This window comes from Pelophylax lessonae (genome assembly GCF_965119305.1).
Source record: "Pelophylax lessonae genome assembly, chromosome: 1".
NCBI classification, from domain to species: Eukaryota; Metazoa; Chordata; class Amphibia; order Anura; family Ranidae; genus Pelophylax; species Pelophylax lessonae.
The window spans coordinates 800,045,741-800,065,886 of NC_138768.1; the positions used below are offsets into that span (position 1 = coordinate 800,045,741).

The 20,146-nt window shown below is 41.1% G+C and overlaps 1 protein-coding gene across 2 annotated transcripts in view; it reads left to right on the forward strand.

The window, feature by feature from the left end:
* Positions 1–20,146, forward strand: part of TRMT44 (tRNA methyltransferase 44 homolog) — a 97,251-nt gene that overhangs the window by 33,514 nt on the left and 43,591 nt on the right. The window contains exons 3-7 of one of the 2 annotated variants that reach the window (XM_082243181.1): positions 320–539; positions 2,422–2,490; positions 7,837–7,944; positions 13,166–13,237; positions 17,017–17,123. In XM_082243181.1, the coding sequence (XP_082099307.1) occupies positions 320–539; positions 2,422–2,490; positions 7,837–7,944; positions 13,166–13,237; positions 17,017–17,123 (576 nt within the window). The remainder of the gene's footprint in view (positions 1–319; positions 540–2,421; positions 2,491–7,836; positions 7,945–13,165; positions 13,238–17,016; positions 17,124–20,146) is intronic. The other variant, XM_082243182.1, reaches the window with a different exon arrangement.

Here is a 20,146-nt window from a genome sequence, read left to right on the forward strand (position 1 = left end):
GGATGCCATTAAAGTTCATGTACATGTAAAGGCAGGTGTTCCAAAACTGTTGGTAATATAGTGTGTGTGTATGTATGTATGTATGTATGTATATGTATATATATATATATATATATATATATATATATATTCATACACAAGCTAAGGACAGACATTAATGGGACAGGGAAAATGTTGGGGTTTAGTTATGCTTTAATACATATATTGGGCAGATAGGTTGGTAATTAATAGATCTTTATTTTTTCCTCATAATTCAGTTTCGCAGTCCTTTTTAAATTCCCTGTTCTCCCTTTTTTTTTTTTTTTTTTTTTTTTTGTAGGTCACTCTCCCTCATTACTCTCTATTCGGAAGGCTGGGAGTCTGACGGCGTTGTATACCCTAAAGTCTGCTGGATGAAAAATGAGCTGCTGCCAAGGCTGGCAAAGTGGTCCACAGAAGACCGGAGAAGCGACTTTAAGAGCACCCTGTCTCTCATTGCTGTGGATAAATATAGCAAGCTGTATCAGAGCCTGAAGGAGAAATACAAAGATATGGTGAAGGTAGCTGGCATTCATCCATCATTTCCTTCCCAAACTGTTCATTTCTCAGCAGAGATATTAAAATGAAATCATAAGAATGAATTGTTTCCCAGGCACGCGGTCTGTCATTATAAGCCACATATCATTTTCTAGCTGCACAAATCATGAGATGATGGGTAAAGCATCTTGGTTAAATTTCACTCTAAGTACAGCTGCATATTTTTACAGTCACTCTATAACTGAAAAGGTTTTTTTTTTTTCCTTGGGCTCCGCAGGGTGAGTGTTGCACAGTTTATAACCGCAAACAAGGTTATGCCGGCTCATTGTACTTCCTTTCATGCTTCCTTCTCTGGTCTCTTCCACTGACTAATGCCTGGTATACACGTTTCGTTTTTTGTCGTTCAGCCGAGTGAGCTGAAAGAACAAAAAAAACGGAGGCAGTCACTGTACTAACTATGCAATATTAGTACAGCAATCTCCCCGCTGTTCTATTGTGTTCTGATAGAGGGACTGACCCACCAGAACACAATGGTCAGTGTTCACAGCCATTGGCTGCAAGTGCTGATCCAGATGCCTATCGGCTGCTGGTTTTCCAGCATGCTTTTTCGACAGAAACCAGTAGTGAGATCGCCTTCTGTCAAAGAGCTGTACACATGGGCACAATATCTCAACCCCTCCTGCAGCTCTATTGTGTTATGTTTGCAGTGAGCACAAGGAGCCTGGCAGAATACTATGATCACTGCTAGCGGCTATAGTTGCTGGCATTGATCAGGTGGAAAAAAAGGACAAGGCTGCTCATACTGAACATGGATGGACTTGAGTACAACCAGCCTGCCCCATAGACTGATCAAAATTTGGCTGGTTCCTTCTGATCTGGCCGAATTTCGATCCGTCAATGGCCAGCTTTTACTCTTTTTGTCACTCACACTCTACCTATAGACGTAAGACAGTGGTCTAAAGGAGCAGGTCATTTTGAGTTGAGTATTTAAAGCGCAGTTCCACTCAAAAGTGGAACTTCCACTTTAAGGCCTCCTGACCCCCGGATATGCCACATTTGGCATGTCATTTTTTTGAGGGGGTACCTAGATTTGACAGGCACCCGCTCCCACTTCTGCTCGGGCCGCCTAGTAAAAACAGCTGTCGAGGGATGTAGCCGATGCAGCACTGATAGGTGTAGGTTGGTATGTTGCGCTGATAGATGTAGGTGGGTATGTTGTGCTGATAGGTGTAGGTGGGTATGTTGTGCTGATAGGTGTAGGTGGGTATGTTGTGCTGATAGGTGTAGGTGGGTATGTTGTGCTGATAGGTGTAGGTGGGTATGTTGTGCTGATAGGTGTAGGTGGGTATGTTGTGCTGATAGGTGTAGGTGGGTATGTTGTGCTGATAGGTGTAGGTGGGTATGTTGCGCTGATAGATGTAGGTGGGTATGTTGTGCTGATAGGTGTAGGTGGGTATGTTGCGCTGATAGATGTAGGTGGGTATGTTGTGCTGATAGGTGTAGGTGGGTATGTTGTGCTGATAGGTGTAGGTGGGTATGTTGTGCTGATAGGTGTAGGTGGGTATGTCACGAAGTTTAGTTCCACTTTAATGAGCATATAACCCCCATTTCATATAGTTGGAACTGACATCCCTAATAATAAAAGGCAGTTACAAGAAGAAACATGTTGGTTCTGTTATCATAGGTTTCCTGGGAATACTAGACTTTGTTGCCTGCCACTATACTTTCATGTCAGTTATTTCAGGTTTGTAGGAGGTAGGACGTCACTTGTCCTATTATCAGGGTACATGTTTTATTGTAGCTGTGTTTGCCTTTGTAAGACTTATACCCATCTACATGACTCTTGCATGAGAAATCAATAACTGCTTCAACAATAATCGCTATTCTTGTTCTTCTCCCCCCCAGGTCTGGCCTGAAGTGACAGACCCTGAAAAGTTTGTGTATGAGGATGTCGCCATAGCAACCTACTTATTAGTAAGTCTGATGCTTGCGGGAGCAATTCGGCAGCTTGAAGCTAAAGTGTTTTTATTTTGTATTACACATTTTCTGACCTGAATCTATTCCTCAAATGTCCATTTAGTGTGCTGGATTGGCTGTGACTTTAAAGGTCTTCCGTGGGAGAAGGTGACTGAAATGTCATTAAACACTTCTGGCCTCCTGGCCTGTTCCTGGAGTACTGTTCGTCTCTTCTATCCACACGTCTGTATGTCTTTGGAAATACAGTTGGATTTATTAAAGTGACCCTGTCACTTCTAAAAAAAAAATAAAGCCTAGCATTTAAAGGAACACAAGTGTATGCAAAACCTAACTCTACTGGTGAGAAATTGTGGACACAATTAATAGAGTATTTCACATACAGCTGGAACTCTCGCCAGTAATCTGCTTGCTGGGGGATATAGATGAGGAGCAATTTCCACCAGAGCTTAGAGAGCCACTGTCCAGAGCACATAAAACTATAGCCATGAAATGGATGTCTTCTAACTCCCCCACATTTGAAGATTGGAGACAACCGGTCAATACTACCCTACTCAGAGAACAACAAATATTTACACAGAGAGGTTCTCCCAATTGGTTCTCTAAGCTCTGGGAACCTTGGATAGTGATTCCGGGCTTGGCTCCCCCTTACTTGGTTTCCTTAAAAAGAAACTTTACTATCACTTTTTTTTTTTTTTTTTTTTATTTACAAAAAACAAACACATTATACTTACCTGCTCTGGGTAGTATATTTGCACAGAGCAGCCCAGATTCTCCTCTTCGGCTCTCCTGGCCCCTCCCTTCTGTTGGGTGCCCCCACACCAAGCAGCTTGCTATGGGGGAACCCGAGCCGAGCCACTGCTCCCTGTGTCTATTCAGATACAGAGCTGCAGCCCAGCCACGCCCCCTTTCTCTCTTCATTGGCTGACCGACTTTGATTTACAGCAGTGGAAGCCAATGGCCCAGCGCTGCTGTCTCAGCCAATGAGGAGAGGAGTCCCGAGCAGCCGAGACACTCCTGCAACATTGCTGGATCTAGGTGAGGTTTAGGTGTGTATAAGGGGGGTTGGGGGGGGGGGGGTGCTGCTGCAGTGCACACAGAAGGCTTTTCATCTTATTGCATAGAATGCATTAATATAAAAAACTGCCTTTACAACCACTTTAAAATTTTTGCAGTGTTAGTCCAATATTGAAAGTATTCCTCCTGGGGATCTGGTTAAGTCCCAAGTTTATATTATACCTTCTGAACACCATGTCATGAGGATCTTATTAAGCGATGTTCCATTTAATATATATATCGGTTACTTGGTTATGAGACTGGAATGAAACACGATTTTGTTACTATTTTAATGTCTTTTTTTTTATCTTTTTTGCAATCCTAGCATTACGATGATATCGTTGTTAGAGATGAGTTGGATTTGTCTTAACCTCCTTTTTTCTTTTTTTTGTTTGAACAACCTGTTGTTACTGTTCTTGATGTCACTGTGCTTACTACTTGGTTCTCATATTGATGGGAGTTTCATAAGCTTATTGATGGTTGTACATGTACGCTACCCGCTTTAATGTAACAGTCATGTTTATCTTTTCTTCAATTTTTTTTTCTGTGCATGTTTTGTACAAACTTAAAAAAATTTAATATAACGTATTTGTCAAAAAAAAAAAAAAAAACCCTAATTCTATTTTTTAGTATGGGTGACATCTAGGCTTGTGACGGTATCAGATTTTCATGCTGCAATTAATTGATTAAGGTTTTGCCACGGTATACGGTATTATCACGGTATTCTTTTATTAAATTTAAATTATTAAATTTCCACCTCACTTCAATTTCATTGCTGAATTTAGGGGCTTTGGTTCACTTATGCACATTATTATATAGTCAGTCAGTACAGACTCTGTGAACCAGGCCTAAAATAGGTCATCAAGCAGTGTCTGGCCTAACTGGTGATAACTGGTCCTGGCGCTCGGCTCCGATCCGATGGCCTGGTCATTAAGAGGGCAAATCCTTGTGGTCAAGAAGTGGTTAAACCTGAAGGAGGTGTTGTTTATAAATGACTTTACTATTGCTTTAGGCCTGGTTCACATGTATGCGGGTTGGTGGTTCACATGTATGCGGGTTGGCGGCCCACATTTGCACAGGCATAGCAGCCCATTGATTTGAACGGGCTGCTATGCCCTCATTTTCCGCAGAAAAAAGGTGCATGCAGCATTTTTTTAAAATTCAGTGGCCTTGAAATCCATCCTGCTTTTGCACCATGCGACTAACCTGAAGTTCCTGCTCTGGCAAGCTTTCTGCATTTTTTGTAGACACTGCTTGATGGCTATATAATAATATAATGTGGGCTGCTATGCGTGTGTGTGTATATATATATATATATATATATATATATATATATATATATATATATATATATATATATATATATATATATATATATTAGAGCTGCATGATTCTGGCCAAAATGAGAATCACGATTTTTTAGCTTGGAATAAAGATCACGATTCTCTGTGTAACAAAAAAAAAAAAATTGGGATAACTTTACTGTTACGTTTTTTTTTTTTTTTTTTTTATTCATTAAAGTTTATTAATTGCGTTTGAAAGACTGCTGCGCAAATACAGTGTGACATAAAATATTACAACAATCGCCATTTTATTCTGTAGGGTCTCTGCTAAAAAAATATATAAAATGTTTGGGGGTTCTAAGTACTTTTCTAGCAAAAAAAAAACTGATTTTAACTTGCAAGCAACAAGTGTCAGAAAAAGATCCAGTCTTTAAGAGGTTAAACTTCCTTTCTCCCTGGCAGAGGGAAGGAAAAGATACAAATGTAATCATTTTTGTTTATAGTTAGGAGACTTAATGATGAAAGGGGTTAGCTGTGTGAGTGAATGAGTCATCCAGCTCACTGAAATGTATCAATTCACAAGTCAGGCAGACTTGACAGAGAAACTCGGTATTTTAAAAATGCCACAATAACAATACCGTGGCTATGCAATACCGCGATATATCGAATTACCGAAAACCGGCATATGTCTAGTGACATCATACCTCGATATATACAGCTTTCTTCAGAAACAAAAATGTTTTGTTTCTTTCTTGGAGATCCTGACAGGAACAGCACTTCTTGCTATAGTTGAAAACGCAAAGGCCTCTTTCACATGGTGTGTACTATAAAGTTTGCCAATGCATGCAGTTCTATTGATGGCTATAGGATGAAGCCACTGCATGGACACTTTTCCTGCTCCCAATATGACATCAATGCAGGTACGGGTTTGTGCAGGTGCAAATCCCCAAACTCACTCTGTCTGCATTCAGGGACACCTCACCCACACCCACATGAAGGTCATTATGTAAGCAGCAGCTGTGCCTGTGCAGTCGCTGCATCCCAATTATACACAAAAGGGAGTTGCGCTAAAGCAAAAATTCATACATAATCCCCACTGACGGAGAAAAAGTTTAGAGCACACACCAATGGTAGAACACACAACAATGGGAAAACTGTCGCACAGTGTATGAGTTAGTATCCCAATCCAATTCTGTCTAAAACTGGAAGCGGCAGTCCAAAAGAAAATGTTATAAAGAGATATCTTCATATTATTGTGAAACAAAGGTGCAAAAAACAGTTCAAAACAAATCTGTAGCAAATTTCATCCACCCAGGTGAAAAACGGAGATAACAGACGATGTGAGATCCCGGCCACCACACACAGCCTCTTACCAATAAGGAGAGAGACAAGCGCCTCGGGTAGTTCAGGACTACTCCAGCCTATTTCCAAGCAAAGCAGCTCCCAGAATGTTCAAGCTCACACTTCACTTCAAGATCTCACTCAGAAAACTCCTCAGGTTATCTCATAAAGGTGGGAAACAGCAAACAAGAATAGGGCGAGCCCATAGTGCATTACCTCATGGATACTTTATTGAAAGATATAAGGAAATACACTCACCCAAAACGTAGAAATTCAGGCATATAATACATATATATAATGCTGCAGTGTAGAGGAGGCTCTCTGTGTTCAGTTCCCACCAAGAAAATGGCTGCATCCCAATTGACATCAATGAGACTGCCTGCACGGGAATGCACAGAACTCTTATGTATCCCTGTGCAGGTAAACACAGCTCTGCATGGACATACAATTTCTTACTCCCCGTGTGAACAAGGCCTAAGACACTGCTTCACATCTAGCAACCTACTATGCAAGCTAACATTTTTTTTGTAATCCCTATTAACTGTCCCTGTATGTAAATTAAAAAACACTTCCTAGTCCATGGAGTCCAGAATTTTCTTCCTTCAAGCCCAAAAATATTTTTTGTTGATCTGCTCCCTTGCTGCCATTTTGAATTGCGAGCTTTCACATGTGCAGATATGACGTGGGACTCCGCCTGTCTCTGGGCACTGTCAAAGACCTGCTGATAAACCACAGTCCAGTGCACAGGAAAGATCTCCTGCTTGAACACTAAAATACTGACTTGGAAATCATAGGGGGTAGTGGATGGCTGGACGACACATCCTTGCAAAGGCAAGACTTTTCGAAGTGTGTCCAAGCCAAATCTAAATAAGGTATTTGTTCACGAAAAAAAAGTCCAGTTGGTAAGAGGCTAGGGGAGGAGCCAGAATAGATGAAGTGACATTTAAAAAATAAGTGCCTATACTGTTTAAAATCCAGTAAAGTGTTTCACCCTGCACAGCCTGTGTTGTCCTGTATTCTCTGTACCAATAATTATTGAGTCACTAGAGGCCGATCTGCTGACAGCTTCAAGATTTACTGCTGCTGAGGAGGGAAGAAACCACAAGTAAGACACAGACTGCCGAGGAAGGACAGTTTAGGGGGAGAGAAAAGAAAAACAGAAGAGGTGACAAGACAAACTCTGCTGTCAGAGAGACACAAAAACATTAAACTTACAAGGATAGTGTCTTATCTTGTATCCTTTCTCCCTCAGCAGGTCACCACTGTAGCCTCTTCAACCTTCCTCTCTAGTTGAGCCAAGACATACAATCAAGGCTGGAAATGCACACATTTTATATACAGAATATGACATATAGTTTTTGAGACCATTGAGATGGTTCGAGTTCTCAGTAAGGAAGTGGCTGCTCTGGGTTTTATCAAAATGGTGGCCTCCTGTGAGAAGAAACAGAAGCAAGTCTGGAAGCAATTTACAGCATACACTTATTTTGGTAGCGATATTATTGATTTGGAATGTATGTTCTTTTATTAAAGAATATTAACTGTTATCAAACTGTTATGAGTAAAGTACTGCTTTAACTGTTTGAAAAGAGCACAGGTTGTTGCAAGAGGATGTGTTGGAATCTTTTTTTTATCATAACTCCTTAGTATTGCTTTTAATATTTTATAGGTTTTATGGGAAGAGGAACGATTTGTGAACGGTTTAAAAAAGAAGCAATCTTTCATCGACTTGGGATGTGGAAATGGACTCTTGGTTCATATTTTAAGCAATGAAGGGGTAAAATAACATTTTTTCCATTCTATTCAGCTATTCGCAATAGAAAAAAAAACTTGAGGTGCATAATTATAATACGTTCTTTGTTCGAAAATAGTGTTGTAAATCGCATATAGTACAAATTTAGAAAGGCTGGATTTTTTTTCCATTTCAAAACTATGGTCCTCTCTATCTTTGCTGCTTTTGTCTATCTTATTAAAAAGAAAACCGGTGCCCAATCTCATGTCTATAGATGGCATCCCAAGAAGCAGACAAGCATCTGAGCTTGACTTTACCCTTAGGGTATGGTGATGATAGGGGAAGGTGTTCTGTAGTCCAGCAATGAAACCCATGGGCAGAGCTGCCAACACTGCTTGAGATTTTAGTGCATCAGAGGCAATGATGTCCGTGCACTACAGGAAGTTTAAGAGCTCATTGGTTTCTTAGCAGCTCATGACAGGTCAGCGAGTATTTTTATGTACTAAACTTGGGGACATGTCTGTTATTTTACTCAGGCACACACGTTAAAGTTATGGGTATTTGAAGGTTACACCTTCACGTTTTTGAACATTTTTCTTTCCCACAAAAGTGCTAAAATAAATAATTTAGTTGAATGACCATTGATAACATGTTGTGAAAATGTTGCCTGTTTGTCATGCTGATTCATTGGCTTTAATACTTTGAGTAACTGGGCTAAAAAAAAGTATATTATTATTATTATAATACAGGATTTATATAGCGCCAACAGTTTGCGCATCGCTTTACAATGTGAGGGAAGACAATACAGTTACAATACAATTCAATACAGGAGGAATTAGAGGGCCCTGCTCGTTAGAGCTTACAATCTAGAAGGGAGGGTCAGGTGAAACAAAAGGCAATAACCGTGGTGGATGGGCTGATGGAGAAAATGGAGGTACAGTTGTTAGGTGTGGGTAGGATAGGCTTCTGTGAGGAGGAGGGTTTTCAGAGATCACCTAAAAGCTAATAGAGTAGGAGATAATTGGACAGATAAGGGTAAGGAGTTCCATAGGATTGGAGAAGCTCTGGTAAAGTCTTGGAGACGAGCATGGGAGGAGGTGACGAGGGAGATGGAGAGCAGGAGGTTTTGAGAGGAACGAAGAGAGCGATTAGGTTGGTATTTTGAGACTAGGCTAGTGATGTAGCTGGGGGCTAAGCTGTGGATGGCTTTGTAAGATGTTGTTAGTATTTTGAATTTAATTTGCTGGGTGAGCGGAAGACAGTGGAGGGCTTGACAGAGGAGCAGCGGACACTGAGCGATTGGTAAGATGGATGAGTCTGGCAGCAGCCTTCATGATGGATTGAAGGGGGGATAGCCTGTGTAGAGGTAAGCCAATGAGAAGGGAATTGCAGTAGTCGAGGCGCAAGATGACCAGGGAGTGGACTAAGAGCTTTGTTGTGTCTTTGGTTAGAAAGGGGCGTATTTTGGAGATGTTGCGGTGGTTGAGGCGGCAAGATTTGGACAGCGATTGGATGTGGGGCTTGAAGAAGAGTTCAGAGTCCAGGACAACACCTAGGACCTTGGCATGTGGGGATGGGCTAATAGTAATGCCGTTGATATTGACAGAGAGATCAGGGGAAGGGGAAGGGGCACATGGTGGAAGAAAAATTATAAGCTCGGCTTTGGATGGATTGAGTTTGAGGAAGTGGTGTGACATCCAGACTGATATATCTGATAGTAAATTAGTTATACGTGAAGAGACTGAGGGAGAGAGCTGAGAGGTGGATAAATGGATTTGGGTATCGTCAGCGTAGAGATGGTATTTGAAGCCATGGGAGGCTATCAGCTGACCCAGAGAGGAGGTGTAGATTGAAAATAGGAGGGGTCCAAGAACAGAGCCTTGGGGGACCCCAACAGAGAAGGGAAGAGGAGAGGAGGAAGTAGAATTGTAAGTAAGACCAAAGGCATGGAGTTTTTTGAGGAGGGGGGGATGGTCAACCGTATCAAAGGCAAAAGAAAGGTCCAGGAGTAGGAGTACAGAATAGTGTCCATTGGTTTTGGCCGTTAGTAGATCGTTTGTCAGTTTTAGGAGAGCAGTTTCAGTGGAGTGCTGAGGCCGAAATCCAGACTGAAGAGGATCAAGGAGGCTATTCTCAGGAAGGTGGTCGCACAGTCGGTTGTAGACCAGATGTTCAAGGAGTTTGGATAAAAAGGGGAGCAAGGAAATAGGGCATAGGTTGTTAAGATTGGTTGGGTCCAGTGAGGGCTTTTAAGTATGGGGCTGACTAGTGCATGTTTTAGAGAGTTGGGGAAGATGCCAGAAGAGAAGGAGAGATGGAAGATGTGGGTTAGAGAGCGTAGAATAGGGCCAGAGGGTGAACGTAGCATTTGCGAGGGAACAGGATCCAGAGGGCAGGTGGTTAAGTGGACGTTAGCAAGTAGTTTAGCAACCTCCTCTATAATGGTGGGGTTGAATGAGGGAAGTAGAGATTGCACCTGTGGGCATGAAGCGTAAAGCATGGAAGGTATCTTAACAGCAATGATCTCCTTACGAATTGTATCACTCTTCTGTTTGAAGTGGTTGGCAATCTCCTGGGCAGTGAGTGAGTCAGTGGGAGGAGGTAGTGGAGGACGGAGTAGAGAATTAAAGGTAGCAAAGAGTTGCCGGGGGCGGGATGACAAGCTGTTAATGGGAGTGATAAAGTAGGCCTGCTTGGCAGTGTGGAGACTGGAATTGTATTTTTGGAGGGCAGATTTATATTGGTTGAAATCTTTCTTGAGACCTAGTCCTACGCCATAGGCGCTCAAGAGCACGGCTATGCTTTTTCAGACTTCTAGTGTTATCTGTTTGCCAAGGTTGAAGGGGTCGGGGCCTGATTCGGTGTATAGTGAGGGGGCCCAGTGTGTCCAGGGAGGCTAAGAGTGAAGCGTTGTAGACAGAAGTGGTTAGGTTGGTGCAGGACAGGGGTGCGATATTGTCATAGAGGTGGTCGGTAGCAGAGTAGAGAAGGGTTGATATGGCGTAGGTTTCTGCGGGTAACTCTAAGGTAACTGGAGGGAGAGGAGGTGGAGGAGAGGGAGAGAGTGAAACTAATAAGGTAGTGATCAGATCAGAGAGAGGGAAAGGATTGTTTGAAAGGTTGTGCGGAGTGCATAGGTGGGAGAAAACAAGGTCAAGGATATTGCCTTCAGAGTAAGTAGTAGCATGTATCCATTAATTCAGGTCAAAGGAGGAGGTTAGACTGAGAAGTTTGGAAGTGGCAGAAGTGTTAGTATTAATAGGGATGTTGAAGTCGCCGAGAATGATTGTGGGGATTTCGGAAGAGAGAAAGTAGTGTAGCCAGGCAGAGAAGTCATCAAGAAAGGTCGATACTGGTCCAAGGGGGGCGTAGATCACAGCTATGCTTAGAGAAACGGGAGAAAAGACGAATGCAGTGTACCTCAAATGAGGAGAGTGACAGAGAGAGAGGTGGGTGAAGTACCTGAAAGGTGCTATGTGGGGCTAAAAGGATCCCAACACCCCTTCCCTTGCATCCATTGGGTCTGGGGGAGTGAGTCCGGAGAAGACCACCTTGGGATAGGGCAGCAGAAGACGTAGTGTTGGATTAGTGAAGCCAGGTTTCGGTGATGGCGAGTAGATTAAATGAGTTAGCGATAAAAAGGTCATGGAGAGAGAAGAGTTTATTACAGACAGAGTGGGCATTCCAAAGGCGCAAGAGAAACGGTGTCTGGTCTTGAGAAGAAGAAGAGATGGGAACAAGATTGTGCTGATTGCGGCTGTAGCCAGAGGGTGCAGGGTAATGGGTGTGTTGAGCACAGGTAAATGATGGAGGCCCAGGGTTTGGGGATATGTCTCCAGAGGTTAGGAGAAGCAGAAAGGTGAGGGTGGTAATATGAGAGTGTGATTTATATGAAGGGACATGCCCCAGTGTCCTTGAGGTTTTGTGTGCGTGTGGATTTAGAAATAGCAGAAGATGGTGAGTGCAGTAATAAGGAGAGGACAGAAGTGAGGGTGATGTATATAAGCTGTGGGGTGGAGAAGAGTGGTGAAGGAGAGAGAGTTTGATAGAGGACACAGCTGTCAGAAGAAGTGGTAGAGAGTGCATGTTACAAGGAGAGAGCGCTGAAGGGGTCAATAAGGTCACCTGTAGTCTGTGTGGTGTTTAACTCAGCCTCTCCTTTGTTCATTCACTGTGTGCATTCGCTGAAGTGCAGAGTCAGAAGTTCTTCCACTTATAGAAATAGCCCCACTTTGAGAATGAGCCCCAAAAGAAAACGTGCCCCCCCCCCCCTGCAAACGAAAGATCGAGATTATTGGCTTGACTGGCTCTTTTAAGTCCCAGGTCAGTGACACAAAGGGGGAGATTTACTAAAACTGGAGTGCAAAAGCTGGTGCAGCTGTGCATGGTAACCGATCTACTTCTAGCTTCATCTTGTTCAATTAAGCTTTGGTTAAAAAATAAAAAAAAATAAATATAAAAGACCTGGAAACTGATTGGTTTCTATTCAGAGCTGCACCAGATTTTGCACTCTCTGTTTTTAGTAAATCGACCCCAAAGTATTGAAACAGAGGTGGTTAGGCAACTTGCATTTTCTAAAGTAGGTCAGCAATGGCAGCCTGTGTACATCCTTGAGTTCAAGTTTCCTTTAAAGTGATTGTCACTTAAGGTGGACTTAAAGGACAACTATTTTGAGCAGGCAGGCTGTTTCTCTAATGGAATCAAATAAACGTACCTGCCTGTTCACAATGCTCACAGAATGTACACTGAGCTGTACATGCATGTGTGAGGTCACATGCACAGGAGAGACATCCCGCTCTGGCCAATCAGAATGGCTGACACCCAGTACGAGCGAGGGAGAAAATGCTGGCAAGGGGCCTTGTGGATGATGGATCAGCTAAGTGGTAAGTATCTCTGCCTTTAGTTAAAGCTGCTAGCAGGTATAATGCTAAATGCTTGGCCATTCTAAAAAGTTCCAACCCAACCAAAGAATCACACACTTCCCTGTTGGTCCATCATTATCATGGGCTGCAGGAATATGTGAGGCTGTGCACAAGCTCCAGTTCTGCTAGCATCTGAACTACTTTATTTTTGAATTTACTTTGTTTTTTTTGGGTCACTTTAAGCATATTTTTCACTTGCAATGTGCAGATTTAGCCCTTCACAAAAATCTTTTTTTCATATTTTAGTTTTTGACAAAACCTTTTTCATTTACATGCTGTATATGACATGACCTTTAGCACAGTTCAAAAATTAATGCTCTGCATTTCATCTAAATATTAACCAGCACCCAGGCCGAGGCATTGATGTCCGAAGAAGAAAAATATGGGCTATGTATGGACCACAAACTATTTTAGAGGTAAATTAAAATTCTGTTCTAGAGCTAAGCCCATGCTTTCGTTTCTCTGGTGACATTTTAAACTGGCGATAGCTGTTTGCTTCAACAAACACAATGCCCAAGAGGCTCACAATGAGACATTTGAATATTAATTCCGCATGTTTTTCATTTCAATTGTTTATTGCTTGACAAGAGGTCTTTCTAGGTGAAGTATTTTCTTATTATTTGAATAAAGTCCCTTTAGCTAGTTTGCGTGGTAAAGAGCTTTTGAATGTGTGTTTACTGTGCTTAAAGAGAAACTAGATTTTTGCAGCTTTCTTTTCTTAGCTATGTATTTAAATATGCTCAGCTTAAATCCCAACTCCTGCCATGTTTTTTTTTTCCTCCTATTTTTTAAGTTTTAGTTCTAGAAAGGCAGGCAGTAAAGGGAAATTTCTTAAATGGACTTGCAAACCCAATAAAAAGCATTGTCAGGTCTGCTTTATGATTGTCTGCTTCTCCTCGGAGGGGAAATTCACAGTAAACCTCAAAGTGGGTACACTCAAATCAATCTTTATCAGTAAGTGTTAAGTTATATGTCAAGCCAAAAACATTTTTCTTGTTTTTTTTTTTTTTTGGTTTTTTTTTATAGCTATCCAGAGTTCCATTACAGAGAATTACCCTTACTCCCTGTCCTTTTGGTAATGGTTTCACAATAGAGGAAGTAAGGGAAATCTGCAACTGGAATACAGACAGAAATACAAATTTGACAGGGGTTTTAACCTTCCTGTGTTTTACTAAGGCTCCGTTCACATGTAGGCGTTTTTGGGGAGTTTTTCTGCTCTAGGATCAGCTCTCGAAATGCCCAACAAGACAAATCCTATTCATTTCAATGGCCCCTGTTCACATCTGAGCGTTTTGACGCTGTAAGCAAAACGCCCAACGCTCAAAAAAGTACATGAGCTTCTTTTTGGGCAGATTACAGGCGTTTTCCATTGGTTTCTATTCAATCTAAAAACGCCTGCACAAAAAACGCCTGTAAATCGCTGTAAAAATCGCTGTAAAATCGCGGTAAAAAACGCGTGAAAACGCTACGCTCGGGTGTGAATGTAGCCTAAAGAAAAGCATTTTTATTTCTGTCCATGTTGTTTTTGGAAAGTTCTCTTCTTGTGTGATCAAACAATGTAAACAGGCAGGAAGTAAGGTAAAATGTCCCTATTATTATAGCCATGGATAATAGTAAAATCGTGGCTCTGAGGGAGAGACGATACCCCTCGAAACACGTCAGCCTTTTAGACCTGCGGGGCATCTGCGATTTGGTAGTGTGTGCAGCGGTCCCTGGCATTTCTGTTTCTTGGTTTTGTACTGATGAGCATGTACATAGATCAGTTTGAGTATAACTTTTGATATTTTATTTTCAGTAAATGATATATAAAGGTAATGCACTAGGCTGGTGCGCCCTCTTTGTGTTTGTTCACTATTAATAGAAAAATCCTGCCTGGGGTTTTAAACATACCCCAATCTGTTAAAAACTTAAATGTTGTTTTGATAATGTTTTTGAGCATACGGTTGGTTGCACATTTAATAAACTCCACAGTATGATAAAGAGAGGTGAAATGATGATCCTTTAAAGTGGTTGTCTAGACAAAACTTTTTTTTTTTTTTTTTATTTAATTTTGGATAGATTTGGGAGCAGATTAAAACCCCTGTCAAGGACCTGCAACAGGGACGCAGAGATAAAAAATAAAAAAAATGCTAAATAAAAAGGCATGCAGAAGTCATGCCTCTGTTTTGTGAAGGCATCCTAAGAAAGCTTGTTGCCTATGCTTCAGCATCTAGGGTTGTCCTCACAAGAGGCTTTCAGCTCCATGAGTGAAGTCAAAGCCTCCCCTGTGTTCATAAGGACCTCCATATCCACTTTTTTCATTTTGTGCTCAATTGCTAAAACATTTAACTCCGGGAGGGCTCCAAGCATGCTCCTGCGCAATCCTCAGTGCTTTGACCCTACCTAGCTAGGTTGGACCTTCAACTCAAAATGTGCTCAAGGTCCCAGTTAACCATCTCCAATTCAGATTTCCAACAGTTTACTGGAGAGACTGTATTTGAGCCACTTGCTGATGACTCCTATTTACAAAGGGTTGTTTCTAATTTGGTTGATGGAGTACAAACTACCCTGCATTTAGAGGACCTGCCTGCTGTTCCATGCCTAAAGTCTTAGAGCTCCAACAACCTTTCCATTACATACATTACCCCCACTTTTTAGGTCATTACCCTGAGTGGGGGCCCTTCAAGACAATGTGCTAAAGGTCATCCCCTTTGAGAGGAGGGATTTATTGCTCTGTGGTCTCTTCCCACCAGAGAGGCTCCAGTAAATCATCTTAACAGGCATTCCACCGCAATGTTCTTAGTTTTAGGGATTTCATGAACAGATTCCCTAGTTTGATTCCAGTTTTAGTTAACTGGACTGGCTCGTTGTCCTATATTGACAGTAACTTTGATTTGTGAAAACTTCATGACTTTGGGTAAAAGCCCTTAAAAAGGACCTTTCCATCTCCAGGGTCCCCATTTCATTGACCATTTGGAGCAAATATCTGGCGCTTTGCACTTTAGCTGCGACAGCCAGTTGAAATTTAGTTTTTCACATGGTGCTGATGTTCATTCACATGTGTAGGACCCTTAGACTACGTGCCTGGGAGATGGATAATTTGTGCAAAGAGCATTTGACTTCATTGTTTCTTGAGGAAAGTCAACTCTTCGGACCTGCTCTTGACATCATCATTAGCAATGTCACTGGTGGTTGGAGTTTACTGCTGCCTATTCTGATTTCTGCTTTGAAGCTTCAAGCTGATTCTCAGCATCCTCCCCTTCATCTTGGCATTTTTCATATTTTATTGGTCTTTTCTTCATCTAGCCTTTATTGTTGATTCCGTCCAGTATTCTTCTGCAATTATTTCCACATCTGTTGGACAACGTTATGGCTGATCCCTACCCCACAGTTGGACTTTTGGATATCCAAATAGTTTCTTAATTCTTGTCCTTCATTGGATAATAAAGAACATTTTTTTTTATTGAGGAACACCGGTCTCCTCTCTCTGTGTTTGTTATTGGTCCTATAATTTTGTTATTTATATATAGGCACAGACCTCACATGTATGCCGTTCCTCTAGAGAGTGTGCGCTGGTGATGTCACCGACTGATTCACAAATAAATATCTCTTAATGGTGCTCATTTAGGAGATATTTACAGTACCTATAGGTAAGCCTTATTATAGGCTTACCTGTAGGTAAAACCTAAACTAAAGACATATTTATTACCACTTTAAATCCTTTATCATTCTATATAAAATTAAAAGTTCGGCTGAACAAACACTTTAAAAGAGGATTAGCAATCTGCAATAAAACAGGTCAGTAGTTACTCTTAGGGGAAATAGGTGTAACTGACATTAGAGATGTAACTGTACCTTTTCCCTGTTGTGTTTTTTTTTCTAATGCTGTCAGTTCTGGTGACAGTTGCCTTCAAGACAAAAGTGGTGTAAATATCCAACATTTTCCACTTGCACCAGAGCAGGAGGAGGTGAAGGAAAATCTTCAAATGGCAACACCTGATATAACCTTGTTTTTAGAGAGATTATCTTGAACTTCGTGTTGAGTGCCGAAATTGAAAGAAAATCTCCACAATGGGACAGAGACAGGAAAAAAAAAAAAACAGATAAAAAACGGCTTGCATTAAAAGTCAGACAGTTAATCTTATGGTCAAATGGTGTCCTATACCAGTTGTCAGTAAGAGGCTGTTATAAATGTTTACTCCTTTTTCTGTTCTAGGAGTGTGCCATCACCCCAAGCGATGAACATTTGTTTCCAGATGCAGACTGGATAATTGGCAACCATTCAGATGAACTAACACCATGGCTTCCTGTCATTGCAGCCAGGTAATTGGACCCGGAAATGACCTCTCCTGTAATTGTTTGCTAAGGGCCTTGAGGAGAGTGTTTGTCAGAAATTCTGGTTAGTCTATATTACACAAAAATCGAATGCACTACATTTTACAAAATACTTTACACGTGGGGTGGGTGGCTCTGCTTTCTGAATCAGTGTTGTGTAACATCCTTTTTCTCTGTGATTCCTGTTTGAATCTGATTGGTGAGAAACATCTAGTCGTGACACCTTGTTACATAGTAACATTGTAGTTAAGGTTGAGAAAAGACAACAGTCCATCCAGTTCAACCTGTGTATGTGTGTGTGGATGTATTCATTTCCCATACCCCCAAATGTTTTTATCCTTGAGATGTATGTCCAAGATTCTTTTAAAAGTAGCCATACTCCCTGCAGTTACTACCATTTGTGGTAGAGAATTCCACAGTCTTTTAGCCCTTACTGTAAAGAACCCTCTGCGTAGTCTGAGGTTAAATCGCTTCTCCTCTAATCTCATTGTATGGCCTCGTGTCTTCATACATTCTTTGCGACTGAATAGTTTTTTTTCTATGTTGATATCACCATTAAGGTATTTATAAATTGCTATCATGTCCCCTCTCAGACGTCTCTTCTCCAGGGAGAATAAATAAAGGGCTTTTAAGCGCTCTTCATAATACATTGCTCTGTATGTAAGACAGTATGGAGAAAACATTGGGTGTTTGAAAATGCATCTCCTGTATTAAAAACAGGTCCGCAATAAAGGGTTCCCAGATCTCCATTCACATTTACTTCCATGGTTTCTTTATATTAAAGCCAGAATAAAAAACTGGTGTACTAAAAAGGTGAGTTGTGCTCTGCAAGGTCCCATTCAAACCAAAATGATCAGTTGTGGTGCATTTAAGATGCGTGTGTTCTTGTTTGTTATGTTGTATGTTAACATGCGTTGGGTTATGGCAGCCTATTTTATTTTGGATAGAATGACAAATACACCAAAAAAATCTAAAATAACACCTACTGCATTTTTGGCAAGTAGCCCACTACAATTCCTGTTGGCGCATGAACATGCGTATGCAGGTGCATTGAGGTACCATTAAAAATGAATGGCACTGCAGCACACCAAAGCATGTAACTTCAACGCATGTACAATTCTAGTTTCCAGTTTTATATACCAAAGTACACCTGTAAAACCAAATGGTTGCAGTATGTTGTTTTAAAAGTAAAATATTAGAAGTATAAGACACACTTTTAGAAACAAACAAACAAATCGGGTTCTCCTTTTGGCACCACAATAGGAACCTGGAAGGATTGACCATGATGCTTTGTGCAAGGATAGTTAAAATTAACTTGTATTGTGAAAACTGTGCTCAAAAAAGACCAGTGGTGGGCAAATGGACTAATTGCCTTAATTGGACTAGTATTGCGTTATTTACCTTACCTTGCTCTACACTGTGTCTGTGTGAAGATGGCCACCTTGGTAGTGCAGGACTTTTCTTCTTCATTTCGGAGCTGCCCCTTTGGTGCCTGGTAATTTTATGACAGGTAAGGGGGTGGTCAAAAAGCAGCAGGAAGGTGTAGATAGCACAGATCCACAAAAGGAATGAAGTAAGAGCAAGGAAATCCTTACAGTGCAAGTCATCAGGTACAATGACCTCTCCCAACAGTAACCGTTAACAGTGTTGTAGTGGCATCACCAAATCTCACTTCAAATCTAATGAGACTTGCAGTCAGAGGCAGGAGAGTTTTAGATTTACACTTTACACAGCAATGATGCTGCAGAACTTGAGTGCCTAGACACAGGACGAGCACTACTATTTTTGGAAGAAATTTCTGGCAAAAAGTACATTTGTCAGAGTTCTGCTTAGACATAATTAAAGCTGAAGTTGAGTTTTTTTTTTTTTTTTTTTTTTATAGCTGTGGTCACATAGCTTGTAGTTAAAGTGTCACTAAACTCTCATCATAAAAAATTATCAATAAATGGTGTATTACTTGCTGTTCTTACTATGAGATTTGTTTTCTGTATTCTGCAAAAAACCTGTTTGATCCTGCTGTTCGCTATCTCCACATTCTGTTCTCAATTCAGCTAGGGACTTTGCTGCTGTGGTGGCAACTCCTCATGACCTAATGGGGACCATAGTGTGCCAGGCTTTTCTGTCCTTCACTGCCTCCCAGAGCTTGCTTAACTTCATGTTCATTGTTTCGATAATGCTATATCCATCTTGTTTTCTGTTGTCCTCTTTCCCAGCATCAGGGTATTTTTCAATGAATCCTCTCTTCGCATTAGGTGGCCAAAGTATTTGAGTTTCAGCTTCAGGATCTGTCCTTCCAGTAAATATTCAGGGTTGATTTCCTTCAAGATTGACTGGTTTGATCCTCTTGCCATCCAAGGGGCTTCCAAGATTCTTCTCCAACACCATAATTCAAAAGCATCAATTCTTTGACATTTAGCCTTCCTTATGGTCCCACTTTCACAGCCTTAGGTTACTACTAGGAATACCATAGCTTTGACTATACAACACTTTGTCGGTAGGGTGATGTCTCTGCTTTTTTTAATGTTGTCTAGGTTTGCCATTGCTTTCTTCCCAAGAAGCAAGAGTCTCCTAATTTCATGACTACAGTCACCGTCTGCCCTGATCTTGGAGCCTAGAAAGATTAACCTGTCCCTGTTTTTTTAAATTTCTTTACCAAGGAGTGATGGGATCGGTTGCCATGATCTTAGTTTTATTAATGTTAAATTTCAGGCCAGCTTTCGCACTCTCCTTTTTGCTTTTCATTAAGAGACTCTTTTGTTTTTCTTCACTTTCTGCCATTAGTGTGGTATCGTTTGCATATCTCAGGTTGTTTATATTTTTCCCTGCGATCTTAAAGGGTAACTCCACTTTCGTGGTGAAAAAAAATTGCAAATAAAGAAAAAACAATATAGCATATATAATTGTGACACAAATCTTGTAATTTAATGTCATTAAAAATTATCTTTCCTTTTCAATCTGCAGCTGTTGTAATTTTCTGAAAATGCAATGCAATATGGCTACCTGGAGGTGTT